The sequence below is a fragment of the Anolis sagrei genome, chromosome 6 (assembly GCF_037176765.1).
Source record: "Anolis sagrei isolate rAnoSag1 chromosome 6, rAnoSag1.mat, whole genome shotgun sequence".
NCBI classification, from domain to species: domain Eukaryota; kingdom Metazoa; phylum Chordata; class Lepidosauria; order Squamata; family Dactyloidae; genus Anolis; species Anolis sagrei.
In genome coordinates, this window is record NC_090026.1 from 28,214,476 (window position 1) to 28,232,959 (window position 18,484).

General features: G+C 39.7%; 1 protein-coding gene across 2 annotated transcripts; it reads left to right on the forward strand.

Moving 5' to 3' along the window:
• The first annotated feature begins 1,511 nt into the window (after positions 1-1,511).
• On the forward strand, positions 1,512-18,484 carry BCL2L12 (BCL2 like 12). 2 transcript variants are annotated; one of them, XM_060783127.2, is made up of 7 exons: positions 1,512-1,789; positions 5,235-5,446; positions 7,926-8,299; positions 10,657-10,818; positions 12,771-12,877; positions 14,458-14,709; positions 16,497-18,484. In XM_060783127.2, exons 2-7 carry the CDS (start codon positions 5,298-5,300, stop codon positions 16,542-16,544), a joined length of 1,092 nt encoding a protein of 363 aa, XP_060639110.2. In that variant the 5' UTR covers positions 1,512-1,789; positions 5,235-5,297; the 3' UTR covers positions 16,545-18,484. The 2 variants fall into 2 exon arrangements, with proteins under 2 accessions (XP_060639110.2, XP_060639109.2); XM_060783126.2 differs by lacking the exon at positions 1,512-1,789 and adding an exon at positions 1,800-1,905.

Sequence of the window (18,484 nt, forward strand, 5' to 3'; positions counted from 1 at the left end):
TATATTAATTTATATTGTACAATATATTAATTTGCCTCTATTGTACTATACCAGTAACATTATTAGTAATATTACATGTAATATATATATATATATATATATATTATTTGTATACCGCTGTTCTCAGCCCTTAGGCGACTCACAACGGTTAACAACAAAAACAGCAAAAATTCAATGCTACCATCACACGGTATAAAAAACAGTTAACATCATAACATATTATAGAAAAGTATACAATTAACAACAGTATACAATTAACACCAATAGCCATTCACTAGCGTCTCATCACTAAAAACATGATCCAGATCCGTTATCCATTGTTCCATTCCTATGTTCATTACATTCATTGCACTGACTATTTTGCTTATAATATTAAATATATAATATTATAATATTATAATCAGAGTGGCTTACAAGTTATATGTAAATACAATATATTATATTATATTATTAGCATAGTGCAATATTAGTAACATACATTCCCATATTGTACTATACCAGTACACTGTAATATTATTAGTAATATTACATGTAATATTAAATATAGAATTATTATAATTATAATATTAAATATATAATATTATAATAATATATTATAATCTATTTTTATATATTATATATGTAATTCTTATAATTATAATATTATATATATAATAGTATAATATTATAATCAGAGCTGCTTACAAGTTATATGTAAATACAATATATTATATTATTAGCTTAGCACAATATTAGTAACATACATTCCCATATTGTACTATACCAGTACCGTGGAGGCCGTGACAGACTTTGTATTTCTAGGTGCAAAGATTACTGCAGACGCAGACTGTAGCCAGGAAATCAGAAGACGCTTACTTCTTGGGAGGAGAGCAATGTTCAGTCTCGATAAAATAGTGAAGAGTAGAGACATCAGACTGGCAACAAAGATCCGCCTACTCAAAGCCATGGTATTCCCTGTAGTAACCTACGGATGTGAGAGCTGGACCTTAGGGAAGGCTGAGCGAAGGAAGATCGATGCTTTTGAGCTGTGGTGTTGGAGGAAAGTGCTGAGAGTCCCTTGGACTGCGAGAAGATCCAACCAGTTCATCCTCCAGGAAATAAAGCCTGACTGCTCACTGGAGGGAAAGATACTAGAGACAAAGTTGAAGTACTTTGGCCACATCATGAGGAGACAGGAAAGCCTAGAGAAGACAATGATGCTGGGGAAAGTGGAAGGCAAAAGGAAGAGGGGCCGACCAAGGGCAAGATGGATGGATGGCATCCTTGAAGTGACTGGACTGACCTTGAGGGAGCTGGGGGTGGTAACGGCCGACAGGGAGATCTGGCGTAGGCTGGTCCATGAGGTCACGAAGAGTCGGAGACGACTGAACGAATGAACAACAACAACAACAACTATACCAGTATACTGTAACATTATTAGTAATAATACATGTAATATTAAATATATAATTATTATATTGTATTATTATTAGTATTAGTATTATTAGTATTAATATTATATGTGTATACAATATATTTATTTGCCTCTATGGCAAAATAAAGATCTTGTAAAACTATAACTCACACAATCCCTTCTCATTGGGCAAAAGAAGTGTCAATCTGCATTCTTTCAATAGGGTTGATCCAGTTTAATAACACAGGGGCGGGGCCTAATCGAAGCCACGCCCCTTTATTCCCCCTCCGACGAAGGAGGAAATGAAACTGCCGCCGGCAGCAGAGAGTGAGTGACGCATGCGCAGACGTGACATTGGAGTTTCGAATTTCTTTGGAGGAGTTTTAAAAGTTTCAGGTGAGTCGCTGTGATTCTTTCCTGGTTGGGGACTAACTAGGATTGAAAGAGGAGAGTGAAGACTGGTCTGTAAAATGATGGGAATCTAATTTCATCCATTCATCATCCCCAAAAGGGTGAGTTTTTTGGAGTTAGAGGGAGACATCCTTGGAAAAGTAAATGAATGGGAAAATATAGAGAGAGTAAAAAAGGGTGAAAGTAGTAATCCAGGGGATATAGCCCAGGTATGGGCAAACTTGGGCCCTCCAGGTGTTTTGGACTTCAACTCCCACAATTCCTAACAGCCGGTAGGCTGTTAGGAATTGTGGGAGTTGAAGTCCAAAACACCTGGAGGGCCCAAGTTTGCCCATACCTGGGCTATAGCCATGTATTTCTGTTTCACCTGTTTTTATCTGTATGCCATTTTTACCTGTATGTTATTTCCTGATCTTTGTAAAATGTGTTGGTTTTGTTACTGTAAAGGTTTGCCATTTTTGCGGCACAAATAACGTATTTACCTGGATTTTATTATTATGTAAATTTAAATATTTGCAACATGTTTACCTCGCCCTTCTCAACAACTGAGGGGGGGGGGGGACTCCGAGCGACTGACACTGGCAACAATTCGATGCCGCAATATCACAATATAAAACCATAAATACACAATAGATTAAAAACAATAACATTACTTATACAGTCATGTGGCCATTTGCATTATCATAACAATCATATGGTCCAGTTCAGTGTCCAAAGTGCCGTTGTGCCTGCTAGCCAAAAGCCTGGTTCTGAAACCACGATTTTAATTGTTTCCTGAAGGAAAGGAAGGAGGACGCTGATCTAATCTCGCTGGGGAGCGAATTCCACAAGTGAGGGGTCACCACCGAAAAGGCCCTGTTCCTCATCCCCACCAGACGCATTTGCGAGGCTGGTGGGACCGAGAGCAGGGCCTCCCCGGTGGATCTTAAACTATGGGGTGGAACGTAGAGGGAGATATGTTTGGACAAGTAAGCTGGGCCGGAGCCTTATAGGGCTTTATAGGCCAAGACCAACAATTTGAATTGTGCTCAGAACTTGACTGGCATATACTACCAATTACAGTGTTCTCTCACTACTTCGCAGTTCGTTTTTCACGTACTTGCTGTTTCACGGGTTTTTGCCTCCCAATTTATGAATGGTTTCTGTTGCCCAGAGCAGCGTTCTAATCCCGCCTTCTGGCAACAATGGAGTGTGGAAGGGAGTTTCACCCTTCTCTCTCTCTCTCGAGAGAGAGGCAGTCAATCAAGAGAGATTGCAACTAAAGCAGAGATAGCTAGCAAAAAAAAGAGGTGCGTGGTACTTTTAAATCTCTCCTCGCTTCTACCTCACCCTCAGAATGTGATATACATATATAGCATCTCTACTTTACGGATTTTCACTTTTCACGAGTCGTTCTGGAATGTAACACCCGCAATAAGTGAGGGAACACTGTATACCAGTGTTGCCTGGCTAATGCGTTTTTGTTGTGGCTCTTTCTGTTCTTCCTCTGTTTCCTCCATACACTTCCCCACCCCACTTTTATTTCTTTCCTTCTTCTCATCTATATAAATAAAAATGTAATGTTTGTTTGTGGGATTAACATAACTCAAAAACTACTGGACCAATTGACACTAAATTTGGACACAATCAGGCCAACGAGTGACTGTCACACATAAAAATACTGAAAAACACAGTAGAAGGGACTTAAAAAGCTAAAAATTAAAAAAAAAATTACAATGCATGCACAAATCCACATGTATACACACACACACACACATATACACAAACTGGGCCATAGCAACACGTGGCATAGGACGGCTAGTGCTTTCATAAGTACACACCTTCCCTTTCTACTTTTTTCTTTCCTTCTCTTGTTCCTTTTCTCTTCCTTCCTTCCTTTTAATTCCTTCCCCTCTCCCTTACTTCTTTCCTTTCCCTTCTTTTTCCTTTCTCACTTCATTTCCCGCGTAAACAAGTCTCCTAGCAGCAGCCAATCTGCTTCACTCCCCTCTTTCCCAGTAGTTTAGGGAGTGGGGAGAAGGGCAAACCACAGACTACCTATTACAATGCAGTTTGAGCCATCCACATGCACAATGGAGGACCTTCTTACAGCAACACCAGAGGTACTCCAAGTGGCCAGCTACTGGTCAAAGGACATTTAGTATAATGCCAAGTATTTAAACTCTGTGTTTTTTGTAATACATCGCAACTGTACCCTCGTTTTGCTTCTGATATGATAAATAAATAGGGTAAAAGGTAAAGGTTTCCCTTTAACATTAAATCTAGTTGTGTCCGACTCTGAGGGGTGGTGCTCATCACCATTTCTAAGCCAGAGAGCCGGTATTGTCCATAGGCATCTCCAAGGTCATGTGTTCGGCTTGACTGCATGGAGCGCTGTTACCTTCCTGCCAGAGCAGTACTTATTGATCTATTCACATTTGCATGTTTTCGAACTCTAGGTTCGAACAATCACTTTCAAAGTAAGTAAGTAAGCCGCCCCGAGTCCCCGTTGGGGGAGATGGTGGTGGGGTATAAATAAAGTTTATTATTATTATTATTATTATTATTATTATTGACACAAAAGCACAGTATGTCACAGCAAACGAGACCTATATGCTGGATTTCGTATCACAAAATCTCAAGTTGAACACTTCCCAAGCGTCTAGGACTGTATGATGTATTTTCGAATGATGAGCGCAGATCCAAGTAAGGTGGCCTTTTGCAGTTGACAGATCGTGAGTTTGTTGGTGTTTATTGTTTCCAAATGCCGGCTGAGATCTTTTGGCACGACACCCAGTGCGTCAATGACCACTGGAACCACCTGTACTGGTTTATGCCAGAGCCTTTGCAGTTCAATTTTGAGGTCTTGATAGCGGCTGAGTTTTTCCTGTTGTTTTTCCTCAATGCGACTGTCACCTGGTATGGCGACATCAATATTCCAGACTTTTTTCTTTTCCACAATCATGATATCTGGTGTATTGTGTTCAGCCTGGATTCGAAAGTCCCACATCATCATCACCATTATTATTATTATTATTATTATTATTATTATTATTATTATTATTATTATTATGTACCGTACAATTAAATGGGAATAACACTTTGAAAGATAATTTTTTTAGAATTTTGTTACCATGTGTTACTTTCTGCTCCACAGTGTTCTCTGTGGCACAAATTGGGCCTCGACTGTGTGAGTTTGGATGGTGCTAGTTTGTGTTGATGAAGAGGGAGCCTTGTCTTTGGTAGGCAGCTGTTCTGAATGGCTTCTGGAATCATATGATTCTTGCCAGCTGGTTGGGCGGGCAATGGCTGAAAAGCCCTTTAGTGTAAAGCAGCATATATGTGTGGCCTTCAGTTGCTCAAAGAATGAAGAAGGAATGATGGGGAAAAGAGTGATTCTATAATAGCAATAATTCTTATTGTGTGCTCTGTTTCATTTTCTTCCTTCCAGGGGTGATGATACATCTGAACGCAATACATTTTTCTCCTGTTGTTGAGTGTCAGCATCTTCTTCATGGCCAAGAGCCCTTTACCCGACAAGAAATCCGTGAAAGAGGAAACACGCCTGGTACTGGAAGCGTTCCTGCAAAGGGCTGCACTCAACGGGAGAGCCCCAGGCCATGTGGGCCGGAGCTACCATGACCCTCAAAGTTATATATATAGGTCAGTAATTGGTTGAATTATATTCTGTCTCTCCTGAAAAGGAAATGAAATGCAGGAAAGTGAATGGTTGGTTTTGGACAGGAATCCTAGTTTTGCAGGAAAGACAATCCTGAAATGTAAGTTTCTGAACTGGGATTTTAGGTTCTGTAGAAGAAATGGACTCCCGGGTGGCGCTATGGGTTAAACTGCTGAGCTGCTAAACTTGCTGACCAAAAGATCGGCAGTTCGAATCCCAGTAATGGGATGAGCCCCCGCTGTTAGCCCCAGCTTCTGCCAACCTAGCAGTTCAAAACCATGTAAATGTGAGTAGATCAATAGGTACCGCTTTTGCTGGAAGGTAATGACACTCCATGCAGTCATGCCGACCACATCACCTTGGAGGTGTCTATGGACAATGCTGGCTTTTAGGCTTAGAAATGATGAGCTCCACCCCCTAGAGTTGGACACGACTAAATGACAAGGGAAAGCCTTTACCTTTACTTTAGAAGAAATGTAACGCAAAGTAAACTGCAAGGGAGTGCTCCAAGAGCGTTCTTCTGGCTTCTCTTTGGGGAAAATAAAGAGGCTAGCCATTTATACTTGAAAGGAAAGGTAATTGGGAAATGGAGTTTATGATCTTTGGGCAACGATGGGCTTAAATTTGAGAATATTTTCGAAAATGCTATTTCCCTGAATCCCCTGATTTGCAAGGTAAAACAAGTGGTGATTTGAATCAAGGCAGTTATGGCAGTGGCGCCCTATAAAATGCCTTTTTTTAGTGGGGTTCACTCAAGGCCATCTTTGCCTTAATGTTTTTTTTTCCTTTCTAATAGTAGGTAAAGTAAGTAGATATTGCTTTCTTTTCACTACTGTTAAAGAAAAAACAAATACCAAATTTAATTGTAAATGTTTCTTTCCACTCCCGTTGTTCTTATTGCTCTACTTTTTTAAAAATTAATTTTTATTCAGAAAGAGAAGACACAAAGCAATTTTTGCAATATGTAAAACTAAAATTAATACATTTAACTCAACTAAATCTAAGACAATCACCCCAACATAAAACATAACTAAACTAATAAATACATATTAGTCACACAAATACTGGGACTGTTGATCTTTACTCTTTGTTTTCCTACTTCCTGTAGATAACACTAAATATCCATACTTCTACTGTTCATAACACGTCTGTAAATCATAGTTTCAATAGATGAAGTTTACCCCATCTGTGCTATAGAAAATGATAAATAAGTTCCAATCTTTCTTCAAGTTGGTCAGGGATTTCTCCTTAGTCACCATTATCAGTATGTTCATCTTAACTAGCTCTCCTACTTTTTATGTGATGTACAGTCTCTATGAGCCCCCTGGTGGCGCAGTGGATTAAACCGCTGAGCTGCTGAACTTGCTGACCGAAATGTAATAATAATAATAATAATAATAATAATAATAATAATATTACCTTTATTTTTATACCCTGCCACTATCTCCCCAAGGGGACTCTGGACAGCTTACAAGGGACAAGCCCAAAAATTACAGATAATAATAATAATAATAATAATAATAATAATAATAATAATCTTTATTTGTTACCCCGTCACCATCTCCCCAATGGGGACTCGGAGCGGCATTACATGAGGCCAAGCCCAAATGACAATTACAATAAAGAAAACCAAAAACACAAACTGAAAACGTGAACAATAAACAATAACATCATAGTTAAATAAAACACATGAATAAATAACAATATGAAAAATAAAAAAAATATGCACAGGCACAATAATAATGGGCGGGCAACATGTAGTAATCAAGAAGACAAACTGATTAAAACAAATTAAAAAGTCTGGCGAGATAAAAGAGGGAAGCAGGTAATTTACGGAGGATAAAAACAGAGACACAATTAAAATCATTCGAATAAAATAATAAAACAAACACAGTAATAAAGAAAATCATAAAACAATATGGCAGAGATAAAGGGATCATAGCTGGGTTCAGGTTGGCAGTTTGAATCCGGGGAGCGGAGTGAGCTCCTGCTGTTAGGCCCAGCTTCTGCCAACCTAGCAATTTGAAAACATGCAAATGTGAGTAGATGAATAGGTACCGCTTTTGCAGGAAAGTACCGGCACTCCATGCAGTCATGCCAACCACATGACCTTGGAGGAGTCTACGCACAACGCCAGCTCTTTGGCTTAGAAATGGAGATGAGCACCACCCCTCAGAATTGGACATGACTAGACTTAATGTCAGGGGAAGCCTTTACCTTTACCTTACAGTTTCTGTCTATTTTCTTTATCGAGGTATGTTTTTGATGCATATTTGTGTTAAAGACTGGACAATTGAATCAAAAAGCCACATTCACAATTTTAAAAAGATACTTTTTGTACTACAACCTCCAAGAAGTGTTCAGCCAGCATGATAAGTGGGGTATTATGGAAGTGGTAGTCCAAAAAGGAAACTTTTGCAACTTTTTAAAATCACTGTTCTTTGTGCCTCCTTGTTACTGCAGATCTCCAACTGAGCATGCCCCGAACTGTCCAACCTGGACCACTGTCCATGAGGAAATTAACCGTGCGGAGGAGAAGAAGCATGGCTTCAGCACCAGTTTCAAGCGTTTCTTGCGGCGTCGACCCAGTCCGCAGAAAACCCCGGACACCCCGTCTCCCTCGAAGGACCCCTTAAAGCGGCCCAAGGCAGGGGGAGAAACCGGGGAGAAGGCCCGCCAGAAACGCTTCTCCTTCAAGAATCTCCTGAAGAAGAAAGGATCCACTTCGGGGGAGTCTGCGAACGGCCCTGCTCCCCCCCAGCGCCCAAACACTTTGCCTCTTGTCCACTGCTATTGTGGAGGTCAACCAGTGGAGCAACAGGGAGCCCAGGCAGCTGGTAAGGAAATGCCAGAGATGAGGCCAATACCATGTTCACAGGCCCAGGTGCCTCCATACTTCCTTGTGAGGCTTTCACGACTCTCGTGCCTCACCCAGTGATAATTTTTTTACACAAAATGGGTGGAGTGAGTTATTGTACAGTATGCTTTTCTTCACCCCTTGAGTAGGTGTTGCACAGTGTTTTTTTATCTTGCCAAAGTCCACCCTGGTCAAGGGTTTTGGTTTCTCTGCCTACAGGCATAGTATTGTTGGTTGCTGTATTGCTTTATTACCTCTGCTGGAAAGCCCAAGGCAATCCCGTAAGTAAATGGTTGCTTTGCTGTCAAGGTTCAGGTGCAGTTTTTATAAGTGGTTGAATTACTCAGCGTTGTATGTTCCTTCCTTATTACCACCTGGCTGTGCCACTTTCTCTCCAGAGGGCTTAAGATAGCATGTGATTCTTCACCTTGCCAAACAATTTAGATTGAAATATGAGGGTTGAATGAAAAGTAATGCCTCCACCTTCGTAACTCCTCAACAGATGGCAGTACTGGTATGTGGCAGGTACTGGCTTGTTCAGTAGACTCTCCTCTACAGTTCCATTTTGGCGGGAAGCCTTGGCATTGAACGGTTGTGTTGTTAAAGTGCGAAGTATGGAACCTGGACAGATGGTAGGTCAATGCGACTCAAGCAACAATTTTTGACAGCAGAAGGTGTCACTCCAAAGGAGGTTCATCAGAGAATGCAAACAACGCACAGTACTCACATCAACACAATGTTAGAGTAGTTCAGACCCAGTTCTTGATTATTAAGAAATACAATTATTTCTTATTATTGTAAATAAACCTTTTGTGATTTTTAAGATTGTTCTCTGCATCTTTGCCATCTGAATTTTTTACAGCCAATCATATGGCATTTCACGCTCTGCTCAGTAATGAGCTAAATGCTTAACTTTTAGTATCCTGTTTGTATTTTGGATGCTCTTCTTTATTTTTGGGTAGTTTCCCCTAACATTTTTAACCCATGTGTTTCTAATCCTTGTCCAGCATTTGGGGTCTCTTTGGGGAGATAGAGCGGAATATAAATTATTATTATTATTATTATTATTATTATTATTATTATGTTTTATTATTGTGTGCCATACCAGTTGTGACCCACTAATCTCACCCTCTAGCCCAGTGATTCTCAACCTGTGGGTCCCCAGGTGTTTTGGCTTACAACTCCCAGAAATCCTAGTGAGTTTACCAGCTGTTAGGATTTCTGTGAGTAGAAGGCCAAAACATCTGGAGACCCACAGGTTGAGAACCACTTCTCTAACCACTCTTCTCCAACGTGATGTTTCCAAATGTATTAGAGTACATTTCTTACCCAGTCCGGTGGAGATGGTGGATGATGGGGATTGTAGTTCAACCCCTTTTGAGGGTATTATTCTGAGTAAGGCTGTGTTAAACTGTTTGAAACTGTAATCATGAACTCCCGAGACTCCAGTCTAGCTGTGATCGCTTATTTGACGTGGCACAATTGGTTAAACCCTTGTGCCAGCAGGACTGAAAAACGACAGGTCAGAGGAGAGCGTGGATGAACTCCCTCTGTCAGCTCCAGCTCCTCATGCAGGGACATGAGAAAAGCCTCCCACAAGGATGGGAAAAAACATTAAAACATCCGGACATCCCCTGGACAACATCCTTGCACATGGCCAATTCTCTCACACCAGAAGCAACTTGCAATTTCTCAAGTCGCTCCTGACATACACACAAAAAAAATCAACTTGTTCTCTTAAGTCAGCATGGCCAAAGTATGGCCATTCATCCGTTGCTGGACTGCAATTCTCATTAGCTCTAACCAGTCGAGCAAATTGTGAGGAATTCTGGGAGTTTCAGTCCAACAAATGGAGATCTGTACTTTGCTAATCCTGCTCTAAAGAAAAACAAATGCACAAACCAAAGATTTCTCTAACTCCTCTTTCCAAACAGATTCTGATCGTTATTCTGGGAATATAGAGAGTGTGGAACATAAAAAGCAATACTTTTGTATAGGATCTGCTTCTATTAGCAAAATATTACCCACCTAGAAGTCTTAATCAAACAGTGAATTCTTAGAGAACAATTGTTTACAGAGTGTCAATTCAAAATATAGGAAGATGGAAACAATAAAAGCAAGGTGGTTCTTTTCTCTTTGCTTGCCTTTCCTTACCTTTTGAAGTGTTTTGTGTAACTCCAAAGTTAGCATATTTTTCACCAACAGAACATGGCGCAAGTGTTATCTGAGTGCAGAATCAATTAACTTCTGCTATATGGTTTTGCAATGAATATCTCACTAGTCCCAGTTTTGTTTTGTACTTTTTTGATTTTACACACTTTCTGTTCTTCATTCCAGATCCTAATGCTGAAGGTGCTGAATTTTACACACTGGTGGCCCAGAAACTAGACCACTTGGTGAAACAGCAACAGTCGATCAGCCCTGTGAAACCAAAAACCTGGCCTCTTTCCAAACAGCAGCTCAACTCGCTTGCCACAGACACACGATCCAGCACACCAGGTACTGGTTGTATTTATTTGCTATGCGTCTTTCTCATCCTGTCAAAAAGGTGAACAGAAAGTGAAAGCATCCTCATCCCTTCTTATTGCTTGAACCAGAGTGTGGAAAAATTACTTTTTTCCTGCCAAAATTCTTCAGCCAATATGGCAGGTGGTCATGCCAGATGAGGGAATTTGGAAATTGTAGTTTAAAGTAATTTTTGAAAGATCTGGGATTAGGATTGACAAATTCTCTTCTTGCTCTTAACACAGTATGGCCCCTAGTGGGCGTGTGTTGTGTGACATGCTGTCCAAAAGCAACAAGAGTAGATATCGCTGTCCAAAATTAGGTGCCAGCAGGTAAGGAAATGGGCTTCAGTAGATAATACTGAACGTCCCCCTGGTGCGCAGCAGGTTGTTATTTGGCACTTTAGTTTGTGTTTGAAGAAACCCAATGACCCACAAGTATGACTGTGTTTTAGATTTTTTAAAATTTTTAATTGTATCGATTGAGGTTATTCATTGTTTGTATCCAGTCAAATTGTGTATTGTTTTGATGATATGTAATTCTATTTTATGTGTAGGACCTTGAGTACTTAATGTTAGCTGCCTGAGTCCTTTCAGGGAGGTGGTGCCAGGGTACAAATAAACTATTATTATTATTATTATTATTATTATTATTATTTAAAACACAACAAGATAAGTCCTCACCAGATACTCTGCTGGCTGTTGTATTGGATCACATGTTGGACACTTCCCATGTGTCTAGGACTGTGTGATGCATCGGCAAATAATGTGTGCAGATCCCAGTAAGGTGGCCTTCTGCAGCTGTCAGATGGTAATTTTGTCAGCGCCGATTGTGTTTAACTGCAGGCCAAGGTCTTTAGGCACTGCACCCAGTGTGCCGATCACTACTGGGACCACCTTTTCTGGCTTGTGCCAGAGTATTTGCAGTTCGATCTTTAAATCTTCATATCGTATCAGCTTTTCCAGTTGTTTGTCTTCAATCCTGCTGTCACCCAGAATTGAAACATCGATGATCCATACTTTGTTTATTACTTAATAATTATTTGTTTATTATTATTATCATTATTATTATTAAATGGCTGAGCTACTGAACTTGCTGACCAAAAGGTCAGTGGTTTGAATCTGGGGAGTGGAGTGAGCTCCCACTGTTAGCCCCAGCTTCTGCCGACTTAGCAGTTTGAAAACATGCAAATTTGGATAGATGGTAACAGTGCTCCATGCAGTCATGTGGGACAACACCGACTCTTTGGCTTAGAAATGGAGATGAGCACCCCCACCCCAAGAGTCGGACACAACTAGACTTAATAATGTCAGGGGAAACTTTTACCTTTTAAATAATACTATGTAACAAAATTTGAAAATTAAAATCTGTTCCTGGTTTGAAAGTGTTATTTCCTGTTTAATTGTGCAGTACTTACTTTGAAAATAGTTATTATACTCCAAAAACTTTGATTTTGTGGCTGCCACAAACTATGTTGAATTAGTTGAGAGACTATGAGATATTCATTGAATAACTATAGCAAAATGTGCTGCAGGATGTCCTGCAAAAACAAAGTTTTGCAGTGTAATAAACTTTTCCCATGTTTTTATGATAGAACCAAGTAGGAAATGACATGAACAAAAAATGTGTTATATAGTGTAATCAGTGGCAATCTATAAAACACTAAACTCAGGCTATTGTAGATTTTACCTAATTTTAGTGCTTCATCACACTAGAGAATGAATCCACTTTAAATCCGGTTTCTGCCTCCTGCAGAATTCTGGAGTTTGTAGTTAAGGAAGGAGCCTTTAACAGCCTTGTTAAGCTACAAACCTCAGAATTCTGCAGGAGGGAGAAACCGGACTTAAAGTGGTCACATCTCTAGTGTGATGAGGTAGTTACATCTCTTTTCTAATCATCTATATATGTGTGACCTCTTGGAATTTCCATGTTCTCTCTGCTTACAGTCAGTTCACAGGAAGTGCCAGTGGAACTGGATGAGAAGCAGAAAGAGCAGATCATCCAGAAACTGATTGCTGTCCTTGAAGAGCAGGCTGGAAACATCAATGCAAAGGTATGCAATTGCAGTCATGCAGTTTAGAAGGCTCCTGTTGTGCCCTATTCCATTGTATCCCCTTTCCTCTCCAGCCTTTTCTAGTGTGTTGCTTTTTATGGCCAATAAACATTAGTGTTCTGTGGCCTTTGGGTGTGCTCAATCTTCCTTGGATTATTTTGAATCCTATTCTCCTCCAATAACTTTGAGATTTCTGAAACCTTGGGTTTGTCCAGTCCTTCTATTTCCCTTTTTTTCCATGGGTGGTACACTCCGCACAAGAAAACACACTTGAGAATTAGTTCTTTGTTCACATCCTGTTAGGAATTTTTTTCTGAAAGTTGCTTCATTAAAGTCCCATCCCATTAGTTCTTGTTTTGCCTTGTGGTACAATAGAATATGTGTTTGCTCTGTCTTTTGCAAGACCACCCTCAGATGTTTAGAAGACAAGTATTGCCTCCCTGCTTAATCTTTTTTTTAGGCAAGAGACACATGGCTTTTAGAACTGCATTTCATAGTATAAAATTGGCAGATTACCGTATATACTTGAGTATAAGCCAAGTTTTTCAGGACTTTTTTTGGCTGAAAAAGCCCTCCTCAGTTTTTACTCAAGTCAAAGTTATTTATTATTTTACTCTGTTATTGTTGTTGTTGTTGTTATTGCATTTGCATTATTTTACTGTATTATTATCATTATTGTTGTTGTTATTACATTTATTATTTTACTCTATTTTTATTATTACATTTATTTTTCTTTATTATTGTTATTATTACATTTTTATTTTACTCTATTATTACTGTTATTATTACATTTCCATTATTTTACTCTATTTTTATTACGTTTATTATTTTATTCTCATTATTATTATTGGAAGGATCCGTAAGCGCATTTACATTGAAGAAGGTTAGAATAATGATTAAATCAGAGTTGGACAGTCTTATCTTAAATTACAGTTTTGTGTAAATATTCAAAAATATTTACCCTTGAGATGTCTCAATTAATGTGATGCCTCAATTAATGTGCTTTTTTTGGTATCTATTTTTATTTTGAATTTACCAATAGCTGCTGCATTTTTCACCCTCGGCTTATACTTGAGTCAATTATGTTTTCCCAGTTTTTTGTGGTAAAATTATGTGCCTTGGCTTATATTCAGGTCGGCTTATACTCAAGTATATACAGATAATTTCATTGTGTTTTTCCTCCACTGAATGTGCACCAGTTTGTTAATTTTATCCTTAACATACAATAACTGGTCACAAACTTTCACAGTAGAAAAGGCAGATGTCTGTACACAGCTGTCCAAAGTGGATATTTCCAGACAAAACAGGATTGGCTGCTTCCTTTCCTAACCAACTTGTTTGATGGAGCAGTGGTCCTTTTCTAGGATGGAAATGGAGAATGTGTGGCGTCATGTAATATATTGGGCTGCAGCTTCCATCAGCCCTAATTAGCATAGCTCATGGAGAGGGATAATGGGTGATGTAGTTCTCCTCTAAATTGCTAGATTACATGTTTGGCTTAAGATGTCCTCCAGATTTGAATTTACAATTTGCTCACATGTCAGTTCTTACATCCTTCCACTCTTTTCTTTCCTTGGCAGATTGAGGCTGACCCGTTTCTACGCAACTCCCTTGCCCGCCTCTCATATGGCAGCTTCTCCCGCCTGGCAGAGGCCTTCACTTCACGTCCCACGCCTGGCGTTCCCAGTCCACAGCTAGCCAAGCTGGCTCTCACCATGGAGCTGACACGGAAAGTGGCCGGCATCAACAGCCACGCAGTACACACCCTCATGGGCTACAGCTTGCAGTATATGGATATGTTTATACCTTGGCTGCAGCAGCAAGGTGGCTGGGTATGTGGCAGTGGAGTCTTTTCTTGGGCAGAACTACAGTTGTTATCTTTAAATGGCAGGAATGATGAAGTTTGAGTCTGCAGACCAAATTGTGGTACATAAGAAGTCCCCATCGAGCTTGTTTTGCTATTATTTCTGATCAGTGATTGGGAATAAGAGGTTTTTTAAAGACCAATAATTTATCTGTGGGAGACTGAGCTCTGGTTTATACAGCAGGAGTTGTTACACTGGGATTTTCTCCTGTGCAAACATGGCTAGAATTGAGCTCTGATTTTTTGGGTAGTGAACCTATTGCATTGGAATATTACTTCTGAGTAGACATGCATAGAGTGGACTGTGGGGCTGGAGAGGAAATCTCCAAATGGGTAAAAATGGCACCTGGCCCTGTCTACTTCATTTTGTATCTATCCTGTGACTTGAGCATAAGGTTATGACTCTGAAGACTAGGGTTCAAAGCCTCACACAAACATGAAACATCCTGGGTGGCCTTGGGCAAGTCACACTCTTTCAGCCACAGAGAAAGGCAAGGGCAAGCCTCTTCTGAACAAATCTTTGTTGGGTGAGTGGACTTATTAACCAAAAAAAACCCTCCTCATAAATGTACAGCAGAGTAACTTATTAATAGCAGCGTGACCCAGCACCAGTAGCCTGAAATGATAAAAAGAACAAAAACACACAGACCAATGTTATCTCTTACATAGGAGGCTTTTCTTTATGGCAAAATAATATGGTTGAACTATTTACAAAAACTAGGTTTCCATAACATGAACAAAGTTCTTTATACTTCCTTCTTTGCTTCCATGCTGGGCTTCTTTCTTATGCAGATAAATAGCTTCACTCTCACAGAGCCTCTTCTCACACTGAACTAACTTCCACAGGAGCTTCACACAGTAGCTTTTTTAAAAAAAATAGATTTTTATTATTCCAAAAAAAGGGGGAAAAAGTTTGTTATTATACATGGAAAGTGAGAGAACAATTGGGAGATAGCAAAGTAGGAAACGTAGAGGGGAAAGAGAGAGAAAAAGAGGGGGAAAAAAGAAAAAAAGGTCCGCTGCATGTCTCATTTACATTCTTTGTAGATTCAAATATCCCTATGTATTTCTAATAGATACTGTAAAGAAGAGCCCATACTTAGCAAAAAATATTTATATCCACACTAGCTTTTTAAACACAGCAGCCTTCACACTGGAGCTTCCTCTCACACTGAGGCGTTCTCATATTGAAGCCTACTAACACTGTGGCCCATCTCACACTGAGGCTTTTCTCCCACTAAGGCGAACTAACACACTGAGGTCCTTCTTCCACAGAGATCTCTTACAGACCGAGGGCTACTAAGCTACAGGGACACCTGCTTATATTGAACTGCAGCTTTTGCTGAGTTATTGCACCCATTTAACCCTTTCAGTGCTTGACTCACATTTTTTGTAATTAAAAATACCTGGCTAATTTTTAATATTTTGGACAGTCTTGTCAAGAGAACCCCATGCTAGATTTGCCCAGAGTAGAGTTTCTTTCCCCTTTTCTGTATTATGAAAACTTTAAAGAGTTAGCCTAGATTCTAGAATTCAGTGTCTTCCCATTTGATTCTGCCCTTGTGTCATGCCATTTGTAAAGGACGCTAATTCCTCAGGGCAGGTTGCATCCCGAGGTCCCAATTTCAGGATTTCCTTTTACATTGAAGGGGCTGTTGCCTGACTGAAGAATGTTTCAAAGACTGCACAGAATATGTTATATTGAGATGCTGTGGAAGTGACTGGCAATTATAATATGTATTTCTTTCCCTTTAGGAGAAAATTGTAAACCAAGAAGAAATATTTGACCTGCAGCTCGACTAGTTCTCAATCAGTGCCAAAGATGGGAGACAGAAGAGCCTTTGGGAGTTTTGTTTTTAAAAAATGACTGCTGGTGGAACTATTAGCTTTTTTTATTAAAAAAATCCTCAAGAAAGATTCCACTTCCTCCTCTTCCAAAGTGAAAGCCAATCAAGGAAAGAAGTTGTCTTATGAACACTAGGTAGAGTTTGGCTTTTACTGTACTTCTGGGATCAAGAAATCGGCATTGATCCGTTGTGAATGACATCAACAATTGCACTACTTGACGAACTGTGTATATAAGACAAGACAGTTCTTGTAAAATTTGGGTTTTTATTTTTGATGATGACACTTTAAATGAAGGAGAAAGGAAGAGTCAGACAAATTGCATGAAATTTTACTTTGCTAATGTAAAAAAAAAAGGACTTGTTAGATGTGCTGGTTTATTCTCTGCGACAGATTCCCCCAACCTGGTGCCCTTTAGATATCTGAATTACAGTCGCCCTACACGTTTGTGGATCCGACATTTGCGGATTTGATTAAAATGTTCTAGGATTCTCTCCATCCTCCAGTATAACTCTGTGATTAACTTTGTTGGATGTTGACTGTAGAGTCATGTTGGGAGGACGTAGAACAGGCATATGCAAACTTTGGCCCTCTAGATGTAGGGGGAAAAGGAAGGGGCCTGAGACTGTTAGGAATGATGGGAATTGAAGTCCAATACACCTGGAGGACCAAAGTTTGCATATGCCTGACATAGAACAAGGGTGTCAAACTCGAGGGCCACATCAGCCTTGAGGTTCATCGAGGGCCACATCAGCCTTGTGGTTGCCTTCAAAGGGCTGTTGAATCCATGGGTGTTGAATTCATTCATATATAGTGTCAACACTATCTATCTATCTATCTATCTATCTATCTATATACAAACACACACACACACACACACATATTGGTTAGTGCTCTTTAGTTTTTACCCAGTCTGGGTTGTCAGATGTTATTGAACAACTATAATCACTTTTGATTATCTGCTATACAGACTGTGGATAATGGAGATTGCAACCCAACAGCACTTGTCACCCTGAGGTTGGAAAGGTTAAAGGGCATTATATCCACAGGCCTTGTATCTAAAACTCCACTCTCCTGACTCAACAGGACAAACTGCAGCCTTTCAGATGCTGCTGTATCCCAACTCCCATCAACTCTAGACATGATGTCTCATGGTACGGAATACAGGAGTTGTAGTCCACCTTCTGGAGGGCCACATAAAAGGACATGGTGGGCCAGATTCAGCCCGCAAGCCTTGTGTTTGAAATGTGACCTCAGAGAGTCATACAGAGAACACCTCTCTAAAAACAAACTGTAGGTCTTCCATGCGATTCTATGGTCAATTTCACATAGTGAAAGTTCACATAGTGTCATGCTGGAGGATATCGAAATTCCTAGAGAGGTATTATCTGAAGTTTTAAAAAAGCCATTTATTTTTATTTTTCACTTTTGCCTAACCCCAGCAAATGTGAAAGGATGACTGTACAGCTCCCACCCTCCTTGACCATAGGCCAAGTTTTCCATGCTAATGCAAGTTGCATTTCAGATGATCTAGTGGACAAAAGATTAGGGAAAGCTGTACTTAAAAAAAAAGGAAATGAAACATTGAGATTTCTAGGATTAAAAGGAAGGACATAGTCCTCTCCTCACCCATGAAAATGTCATTGCTTTTTGGGACAGTGCAATATGTTGCTGTGTAACTAATTTCCAAATGCTACCTTATTCTCAAGGAAATATGCAAAGGGTTGTAATGTAAGAGGACCTTAAATTACAACCTTGTTCTGTGATAAATATCTCTGGAAATTGAGGCTTTCCTTAGAAGCTGTTTTATGGCAGTAGGATAAGCAGTAGCTCAAAGTAAGGCTTTTGTGCTCACTTTATTTTACATGTGCCAACTGTTGCTTTCCCAAGTTTTTTTT